Genomic DNA, 10,490 nt, shown 5'->3' with positions numbered 1-10,490 from the left:
AATGGGTTTGCCTCGCTGAGTTCTCTGCACCCGCAAGGTGTGCGCTGCCTGGGCCTGACCTCTGTCATAACTCCAAGCACATGAGATTGGTGAAGAACAAGGGATTCTCTCCCATCTGCCACAGTGTTCTGAACACCACAACATTTGTCATAGTGGCTGGCCCTGAATATATATGAGAAAAAAGGAAAAAAAAAAAAAGAAAAGGAAAAAAATATATAAGAAAGTAATAGCTAAGTGACTGTCCCTAAGGGTTCTCCAAATGGAGGTAGGTGGCACAAAACAGGTATAGAGTACTTTAGTGTGTATTAGGACTTGTGAGAATCTGTCCTGAATCCTAGAGATTAACACTGGAGTGGCTCCTCTGGCATTTGCACTTTTAATGTGAAATGACACTTACATGCTTTAACGCTGTTCTGTTTAAAGGTATGAACTGCTGTAGTTTCATTGCTCCACCAGAACTAAGACACAATCCCAATGGGAGAGAGATTTTGAAATACTTGTTTTGAGTTATGCTTCCACTCGGGAATTTTTGTCAGCTCAGATAAGGTTAAAATAATTGGTGACAGCTGTGTTTATTTAGGCCCATAACCTTTTAAAAGGAAATAAGGCTAGTTATGAGGAAGAAATAAAGTTTTTACTCTAAAGCAAAAAAGCAGAAGGTCTCAAGTTTGTAGTGCAGCAACAGGAGAGGGCTTATTGTAAAACATTTGTCGGCTCTGTTGACTTAGGGCTTTACATTCCCCAGGAGGAATGTGTTAAAAAAAACTGCCTTGGTTGATGAAGATTTTTTATCCCTACCAGGATGTTGCTAGAAAGAAATGGAATTAAATTTTGAAAGACTACTGAGTGTGACTTGGTAGGGCTCTTGAAAATTTTTCCACCTGCTCTGGATATTGCACAATAAATACAATGGGGGAAGAGGTAACGTATGAGGGCCACTTGTACAGCATTGAATAGTAATCAAATGGTGTATCGACTAAAATGCGAAAAAGCCTTCTTACATTGTGTGCAAGTGTGTGTACACTTTTTAGCAGTGGAACTTCTTTTAGACATGCTCTGGATAGCACCTTGAGTATTTTACATACGTGTCTGTAAGTATTTTTATGTGCTTATGTATTAAAAAACCCCAACAATTCACCATATCTGTACAATCACTTTAGAGAGTATGTAACAGTCAAATAAATTGCTTGGCAGTACAAATCCAGCAAATTAGTCTCACACCATTGTCCTCTGCCCTTTCTTTCAAAAGGCTCCTAAATACCGTGGCCTTGTCATTTGAGAAAACACATGCAGGTATTAAGCTGGACTACTAAGCTCAAATCACTCTAAAAACCTATTCAACCCTTGCAGCAACACTACAGATATGCTTGCCCTCTGCCATGCCTTGCTGCAGCAGGATATGCAAGCGGGTGAATTCGGAGTTACCAGCAGCTTGGGAAGCTGCACTGGCTCAGAACATTACCGAGCTCTGTTAGTCCTGGGTTGTTGTTTTTTTCTAACTAGCTAATTTATGCTACCAAAGGAGTGTACTGCTGGTAGCAGGGCTGTTTCTAGTCCCACTGCTGGCTTTCTCCAGCAGGAGCGTGGGCATGTGTCTCTGGAGCAGCACCAAGGGTGTAATGCACACCCTTGCAGCGGTTCTCAGTTGGCAGCAGTGAAGTCTTGCTACATGATTCCCAGAAAACACCTGCTTGAGACAATGCTGGAAGTGGCTGAGTGGCACGGCCCCAAGGAGAGCATATGCCTGCTCCAGGCAAATTTGAAAGGGACCAGAGCAGGTCCCGGATAAGTGGTTTTTAAAATCACAGCTTCAAGTGGTCCATTTTATCTCCTGCTCTTAAGCACCATTTGTGCCACAAAGAAGAGATTAAATTGTCCTGTGGAGATAACTGACCTATGCTGAGGTTTTGAACCACACAGGATCTGGCAGACTTTAAATAAGCTGAGCCAGAGAAGCATTTAGCTAAGGGTGCAGTATAGCCCCATATCTGTATTAGGTATTTGTGTTTCAAATTAATCATTACTTTGATCAGCCACCTGCCACGTTGTGTGGAGTGTTTTGTATTGTCTTGGATTGTCCACAAAATAGATGTTTTTTACCCCCCTTTCTTTGGTAGGCCAGGTCCCATTCTTTTTTTCTCCTTGAGCTGTGCCACCCTGAACCGTTGCCAAGATGATGGTCGATATGTCTGAGTTTGGGGAGGCTGCTCCCTATCTCCGAAAGAGCGAGAAGGAGCTGATGAAGGCACAGACCGTCGCGTTTGATGGTGAGTTGCAGTACCCTTAATGTTGCCAGTGCCTGGTTAAGAGGGATAAGGGTTGTATCCAAGTACATCTGTGGGACTGCAGAGCAAAGCAGGTTGCAAAGCCTGCGTTGTCGCTTCTGTGCTGCCGTTTGAGGTAGATGGTTCAACCAAATTCTGGATTCTTTATTCTGCAAAGTCATTATAAACCCCCTGGCTTTTAGAAATAAATAGAAATAGAATAGAATAGTAAATAGAAATAATCTATCCATTTCTGGTAAGTAAGTAATCAACTTGATTTAGAAGCAAGTTGCATTTGTATTGCTCTGCTAAAAGGTAGGGAATCACTTCTTTGTCCATTTTAAAGAAAAATGCCACACATTGATGTTCCTGTTATGAGATTCTGTGGCCTGACTAGATGTATTATTATGCTGTGCCTGTACATCTGTTTGATTTGCAGGCTGTATGATAATATGATGTTAGCTTTTAGTTTTCCATCATTTATTATCATGGAATAGATTTACATGAGCTCTGAGGTGTAGTATTAAGTGTAAATACACCAATAACCACAACATTTTGCTGGTCAGAATAGCTGCTGTAACTAAAGACCTAAAGTCTAGTGCAGCTACTCCAAACTTCAACAAGCCACATGTGAGTTATTAATATTGCTGTTTTTCAAGACAAGCCTCAGAAGAATATGCAGGAATAAGGTTAAATCTGAATAGCTGGCAGGCAAATAATGTGGGCTGAATTCCTTGCTCAGATGGCAATTTGCTTTGTGACTTTTTAGCAAATGCCTTAATTTGGGCTTGGATCTCAGTGCCTCCATCTGCACACTGGTGATAATGATTATGGATTTCCCGTGGAGGCTGAGGCTTAGCCAGCATTTGTGAAATATTTTGACACCTTGTTCTGGAAGGATCTCGAGGAAGCCAAGTGGTAGTTTCAAAGCACAGACAACATTTGGGAGCCCTACGCCTTCCACTTTGGCAGGCAGCTCCTCGGCACTGCCAATCTGCTGCCATCCCAGAGGTTTTGTGTCACTTGTGTAGAAAAAGTAACCCAGCAATCTGGCTGAGCTAGGCATGGCCTTACTGGTTGATGCAAGGCTGTGGAACCTTGATCTCCTTAATTTCACAGGGAAGAAGAAATGTTGGGTTCCTGATGACAAGAAAGCTTACGTTGAAGCTGAAATTACAGAAACCAGTGAAGGGAAAGTCACTGTGCAGACGGCAGATGGAAAGGTACAAAACCGGTTTTGTCTGATCCATGACTAAGGCAGCCAGAGAAGCACACTCCAGAATTTACCTGTCCGGTTTAAGCTCAGTTACCTCTTTCACAGTAACTGATGTCATATCCGAATGATGCATGAAAAAAACACCAAGGAGAAAGCAGCAGTGTGGTGGTGGGTAAGAGAGCATCAGCTACCACAGAGCAGCTGAGGGGGTCTGTTAGCAGAGGTATGCAACCAGCTTGCTCTGGTTTGGACCCCAGAGTTAAAAGCCTGGGCTGTAGCTGAATCCCATGGCTTCTTTCATAGCCATACCACCGTACCCCTTAGTTTTATCATCTAATAATAATGGTGAAAATAAATCATATTATGTACATAGGCTGGGTTTGAGCTGAAGGACTTCCCTTTGCAGGGAAAAAAAATACATTACCCTATAAGGTGTGTGAAGCAACAGAAAATCCCAGTATTTTCCAGTATTGCTGTACTTATTTGTCTTTGCAGACCATGACTATAAAAGAAGATGACTTGCAGTCAATGAACCCTCCCAAATTTGACATGATCGAGGACATGGCTATGCTGACCCATCTGAATGAAGCTTCTGTGTTGTACAATCTCAGAAAGCGCTACAGCAACTGGATGATCTATGTAAGGGTCATTGCAAGGGTATATTTAGAAATCTGCATTTCAAGTGCAGATTTCATGTTTGAACATGTTGTGTCCTTCATATTAAGTATACAATTTTGATAAGTCACAAAACTGAGGGTTTGGTTCATCTTTTCAGGAAAGAAATTGCTTGGAACTGGCTTGTGTCTGAACAGAGAGAGCCAAAGCTGAATGAATCAGATGGTGTCTAGTTCCTTGGGTTTGCATACTTACCTAGGAGAGGGCTTTCATATTTTCAGCAATCAAAGCATGGGAGAGACCTAATTTATAGTTTCTCTCCTAATAATAATCCATGTCAATACCAGCCATGGAGATTTCCTTGTTAAGAAAGAAAGCCTCAAGCTTAGAGCACATGCATAACTTCTTTTAAGTATGAGCCTTTCTATCTTTAGGTCAGTAATTTTATTCCCTTTATTTTCTGTGCTAACATCTGTCTTGTTTGACTCTCGCCTTTTCCCTTGCTCTGTATCTGCCCCATGACATCACTGACATAACTTCTGCCAGCACCAGAACAAGCTTAATTAGCATATAGTTTTGTGAGGTCAAACTTTTGCTCTTGGTTTGCTGTATCAGTTGTGTCTGAAATCAGTCAGGGGAATCTATAAATTTTTTTCTAGCCAATTCCTGTTCTTAGTGTTCATCAGAAAAGAAAATCCAGCTTTTATCCACTTAAATTCTGATTGTGAAGCTTTTTCTGCATTTTTCTAATAACCCCTGTATAGACACTTATGGCTTAAACCACATCTTTGATTGCGGATCAGCATAGGTAGAAAATTAAATTTGTCACTTTACCTTAATTCATTTACTGTTTGAAGTTTTTCTTGTTGAAAATAGGACTGAGGACTCATGTCACAGCCATCCTGGAGCAGGTCCTAGTGCTATTTTTAGGAGAAGACACCTGGACTTCACCTGAAACTTTGAGAATGCAGTTGAGCTCATTAATTGACATGCATATAGTGCTTGTGCCCATATAATAACTGGGTTTCTTTGGAGATTTTTGCTTCAAATTGAACTAAGTACATGGAAAGTCACCAGATGAAACAGATTCCATGGGGTTACAACTGAAAACTCTTCCTGGAAGACCAAGCCCCATCTGACTTCCTGAGTTGCTCAAAGAGCAACTATAAAGATAGATTATTACCATCTGTGTTTCTCCAGAAGCTGAAAAAAGCTCCACAGCTTTGGGGAATAACACTATGAAGTTGTATTCTCTTTGAACACCCACCAGAAATCGCCTCAAGGTGCTCACATCAAATTAATAATGGGAGATTGCTTCTCCTCCTAAGAATGGAGCTCCAGCAGGAAAATTGTAACTTTTTTTTTCCTCTGTAATGACTGTTTTCAAGAGGAAACGACTCTTGTGGAGTAGCAAGGCAGAAAACCAGGCATAGGTCTATTTGCTTCTCCTTTATTTTGCTGAAGGGGCTGGTTTTGGTTGTAATCTGGAAAATTGTTTCCCCCTTTGGAAACCTGTTTTGTATCTGTAGTTTTGATAGCAATTGCCCATAGGAAGCCACTTAGCAGACCAGTAGCTTTAGAAATTCAGATCAAAGACTGAAATTCAAATCAGGTTTCAAGCTCAAAGCAGAAGCTGGAAACACCAGGTCCTGCTTGGTTAACTAAGACTTTTTTTTTTTTCTTTCCTCTTATTCCTTGAGCAGTTCTTTTCACTTTTGTTTGGTGTCTCCCTCCAGACCTATTCCGGCTTGTTCTGCGTGACCATAAATCCCTACAAGTGGTTGCCTGTCTATAAGTCAGAGGTCGTAGCTGCCTACAAAGGCAAGAGGCGCTCGGAGGCTCCTCCCCACATCTTCTCCATCGCTGACAACGCCTACCATGACATGCTGCGCAGTAAGTGCCACCGCTTCCTTCCTGCTGGGTTTTGCTCTCCTTGGCCAGTGGGGTTGGTGCCCAATGGGAGGGAGGCTGCGAGAGGTTTTCCAACAGAAGCGCACAACTTCCTGCAAGCAACAGCTGCCGCTCAACAGCAACAACAAACTCCCGGTTTGCCTGTGAGATTTTCTCACCCTAACCCACAAATTACTGGGAATTTAAAAAAAAATAATTAAAAAAACAACTTCATCAGCAGAGGGCAGCAGGGATTTGCTGCCACCAGGTCCTGAGAGGTGGCGGAGAGAAGCCCAGAGAGACTTGGTGGGAACACAACCTGCCATCGCCTGGTTTTAATAAAATGTGAAGTTCCACAGCTGTGAGGGAGCAGAAGGTGTTGGGCAGAGGGGATGCAAGTGTGGCTGCAAAGAGGGGCTCTTTTATCATGTAAGGGTGAAATATGGCCCAATATGCTGCCAAATATGTAGGCTGTTACGATGACTGGAATTCAAAAAATAGAAGAGGAATTTAGGCTCAATGGGTTGGGAAGCTGCTATGATTTAGCATTTGATGAACTTGTTTAATAATATATTAAGGTTGCAAAGTGTTCTAATAAATGCTTTTTTTCTGGTCAGGCCACTAACAGCAGGGACACTACAAAATTTCATTCCAGCATCACGGCCAACTGAAAAAGGGTATGCATAGTAATGAACAGCTTGTGAACAAACAGCAACATTACTTGGTTTGGTCTAGTAGTGCAGGAGCAGAAAGGTCAGATGTAAGCAAAGACCTACTCAGGAGTAAGAAAAGAAACATTTTTATGACAGGAAATTACTTTCCTTATTATACTTTCCCAGACATAGTGGGAATGTGCACAACTGACAGGTCTTTAATATCAACTTGAACAAAACACCAAAGGAGAACTTGGGGCAGGGCTAGAATTTGCATTCCCGGAGGCTGGATAAGGTGATACTAGTTTTTATCTTTCCATCTCTGCTTCATGTTTTTCTCTTCTGTCTTTGAAGTACTGATTCTGGAATAGTTGGTACTCATTTACAATTATAATGAGCAGTTTGTACAGCCTACTAAGTTTGTATGGGGTTTTTTTTCCCCTTTTCTCTTTCCACAGATCGGGAGAATCAGTCTATGCTGATCACGTAAGTGCTTCTTTTTTGACTGATTTGAGACTGTTGCTGCAAAAAAAACTTAGAAGAAAAAAATCCTACTAAAATACAAGTTGACCCATGAAAACTCAGCTAAATTGCCTGGAACTTGATCCAAGCCCTAGTAACTGGCAATTTGGCCATTTGGTGGCTGCCTTGAGTCTTATGGGAAAGGAGTAACTAAGGGTTTGATGGAGACTGGCCCATTTCTGATCCCCTCCTGGTATTCACTCCAAGTAGGCATTAAAACAACTCAGCAGGCAGTTCTTCCTGGGTTAGCCCTGCTGTCGCTGCCCTCTTTGGGCACAAAAGACTCCTTGTTTTCAACATGGTCACTCTTCCTGCAAATCATACTTTAAAATGTCCTGTAGACACAACTAAAGGGAGGGCAATGACCAAGGCAGAAAAGAAGAGGCACATCATTTACTGGCAAGCATGTAATATGGAGAGTTGAGTGTTTCTCTACACAGTTCGTATGTGCTCCTGGATAATGCTGGCAAATTGCTGCAGCTTTTCTGTACATTTTCTGAATCATTAGCTGTACATAGGTATCCCTCAGATCCTCAGTCTGGGTGATTTGAATAAAACTTCATGCCCTTAAAGGAAACACAGTGTAGAGTGGGCTTGTATGAGATTTCTGAGCCCAGTCACATGAAGAATTAGTTGCTGTTATCACAGGCATTCACCTCTTCATTCAGTCAGTTTACTGTGATTTCCACTGAAATGCTCAAAAAGCAGGCTGCAGAAGTAAGAGTCAGTGATTCTGAGAAAGGGACAGGAAGATGAGAGGATGAGCTACAGCTGTTTGAGCAATGCCTATGTTACCTTCCTCCTTCCTGTAGTGGAGAATCTGGTGCTGGCAAGACTGTCAACACGAAACGTGTCATCCAATACTTTGCCACAGTGGCAGCCCTGGGTGAACCTGGCAAGAAGAACGTAAGTGACTGTTTCATTTCAGACTCCCAAGGTTTTTCTGTTGTGTACAACTAACTTCACAAGTCTGCCTCCTGAGCACTAAATCATGTGCTAGACTTCAACAGGCATGGTCAAGAAAAGAAAACTGGTGGGGAAAGACACTGAGGCTTCTCCACGTGACGGCTGAGTGTGTGCTGTTCTGAGGGTGGGAAGCAATTCCCATCTGAACTTGTCATACTCCAGATGGAGCAGCAAAACACCCCTGGTTCTGAACAGCTGCTTGTTGCTGCTGTTTTTTTCTATGAGTTTTAGCTTTTATGTGTCTTAAATGTTTCTGATCATGTTAAAGCTGGTCAAAAGATGGGAAGAGTGTGAAGATTAAAAATTTGACCTTTTTTTTTCTTTCAAGTGGAAAATAGTCTTCAAAAGGACTAGGATTATAATTTTTCATCAAAATGTCTGTTTTATTGAAAGATTTTCAGCCCCGCCCCCCCCAAAAAAAAAAAAAAAGTTTTGGCAAAATATGTTTTTCAATCAGCTTTCCTATATTTCTCTTTGGGTAAATGTTGTTTTGCTTTTAAGTGCTCTCTAAGGTTACAGTGGATACAGTGAATACTGTATTCATGCTTCTTTTTATCTTATGTTGCTATGAGCTTATTCACTACAGGCTTCATTGCACTTGAGGCTCAACATTCTTTTGTGGTGAATTAACTGATTCCTATGAACTGTGTTTATAAGGCCAAAATTTCAACCAGGCTTGGATTCTGTACACGCAACTCACGTCACCAAAGTCTAATATGCATTCACCTGAGGTCTGCAAAGATCTCTTAACAAATGACTGAGTGGTGCAGAACCAGCTTTCTGCACACAATGAGGCTGGTGCTCCAGGGTAAAACCAGGTAGGCGTTTGGAGCAGGAGTTACAACAGGTTATAAAGCAGGTTGCTGGGTAGGAACAGCACTTGGCTATTTTGTGATGTACGGTGAATGCAAAGAGTAACAGTCACATGTGCTTTTTGAAGGAAGACTTCAACAAGTCCTGCTGGTGTGTTGATGCCCACTAGACTTCTAACTTTGCCAATCTTTATCTTTTGTGATGTCCTTCATGTAAGTACTCACATTCTCTCTTTATTTTTTCCTCCATTGTGTTCCTCTTTTGACAGCAACCAGCTACCAAAACTGGGGTAAGTCATCAGTTTGCTATTTATCTTTCCCATGTGAAAATGGTACTGGGTTCTGTCAGTCTCTGTCATGAAACTCAGCTTTTCACTTTGTGTGGTGTCCTTGATGGAGTATCCCTGGAGCACAGGCAGCTAAAGTAGTCTGCTTCAGCAAACTGAAGTTTGTGCAAGTGACAGTCAATGCTTTTCTCATCTCCAGAAATCACAAATGTTACAAGCTCTGAGTGCTTTCAAATCTAATGCATTTTAGTGCTTGTCACTGTCTTCAGTAGCCCCCTCTCCTACACACATTAACTTGGACAGATGGCAAAAATTTCCTATCTACAAACCAAAATAGTAAAGCACAGCAGAATGTTTGAGGCCTTTAAGCACTCATAATGGACAGACGATCCTGCTGTTATGCCCTTCCCACTGTGCCACCCCTAGGGTGAGCTAAATGACTTTGGTAAGGAGTCTACTCTCTGTAAGTGAATGCATGACAGAGTTACAGCTGACAGCCAAGTCTGTAGCCTGTAGGTTTCTCAATAGTGTTCCAACCATGATTTCTAGGGAACCTTGGAAGATCAAATCATTCAAGCAAACCCAGCCCTAGAAGCTTTTGGAAATGCCAAAACCCTGAGAAATGACAACTCCTCGCGTTTTGTAAGTCTGCATTATAACTTAATGATGGACTCTTCAAGAATGACCCATTAATAACATTTCTGTAATAATCCCTTCATAAGCTGCTGCTTGTTTTGTCCACTAAAATGGCTGGATTTCCACACAGTGGAGGAATAACAAAGTAGGATCTAACCAGGAAAAACTACTAAATGGATGAAAGACAAAAGGAAAGCAAGAGAGATAGTTGCTTAAACTGTATGTGATCAGGAGACAAGCAAAGCCTGTATTTGTGAAGCCCTTTGAACAGCAGTGGCAAATTTTCCCCAGGACTGCCTCTGCTGCATAGCTTGTTTTTCCTACTATGTTTTCCACTAGCCTAAGTCATCCCCTCTTCCTATAATAGCTCTACTTTTTCACTCTGTACTATCTGCCTTTTAGGCTGAGTAAACTGTCCCTGCTTGTCCCCCAGTGCTGACATGACCTTGAGCCTCCTCATTCCCATTAGGCTTGTAGGAGAGCAATCCTCTCAGGAGCTCTGCCTCTGCCACATCTGGTTGACGTTGGCTCAGGGGTCCAAAAGAAATAGCATGGAGATGACAGCCTGAGTCTGTAACCCATGCTTCCATAACAAATCCAGTTAAAAATGTAATTGGAAGGGTGGAAAG

General features: G+C 41.9%; 1 protein-coding gene across 1 annotated transcript in view; it reads left to right on the top strand.

Moving 5' to 3' along the window:
• Window positions 1-2,138: 2,138 nt before the first annotated feature.
• The window catches only part of MYH15 (myosin, heavy chain 15), a 49,488-nt gene continuing 41,136 nt past the window's right edge, over window positions 2,139-10,490 (top strand). The window contains exons 1-8 of the mRNA XM_009993360.1: window positions 2,139-2,267; window positions 3,384-3,487; window positions 3,976-4,119; window positions 5,832-5,988; window positions 7,097-7,124; window positions 7,973-8,066; window positions 9,208-9,228; window positions 9,775-9,867. Coding sequence (XP_009991662.1) covers window positions 2,174-2,267; window positions 3,384-3,487; window positions 3,976-4,119; window positions 5,832-5,988; window positions 7,097-7,124; window positions 7,973-8,066; window positions 9,208-9,228; window positions 9,775-9,867 — 735 coding nt within the window. The 5' untranslated portion in view covers window positions 2,139-2,173. The remainder of the gene's footprint in view (window positions 2,268-3,383; window positions 3,488-3,975; window positions 4,120-5,831; window positions 5,989-7,096; window positions 7,125-7,972; window positions 8,067-9,207; window positions 9,229-9,774; window positions 9,868-10,490) is intronic.

Source organism: Chaetura pelagica, unplaced genomic scaffold (assembly GCF_000747805.2).
Source record: "Chaetura pelagica isolate M959 unplaced genomic scaffold, ChaPel_1.0 scaffold101, whole genome shotgun sequence".
NCBI classification, from domain to species: Eukaryota; Metazoa; Chordata; class Aves; order Apodiformes; family Apodidae; genus Chaetura; species Chaetura pelagica.
The sequence above is the reverse complement of the archived record's forward strand: the minus strand, read 5'-3'. Positions and strand labels throughout refer to the sequence as shown.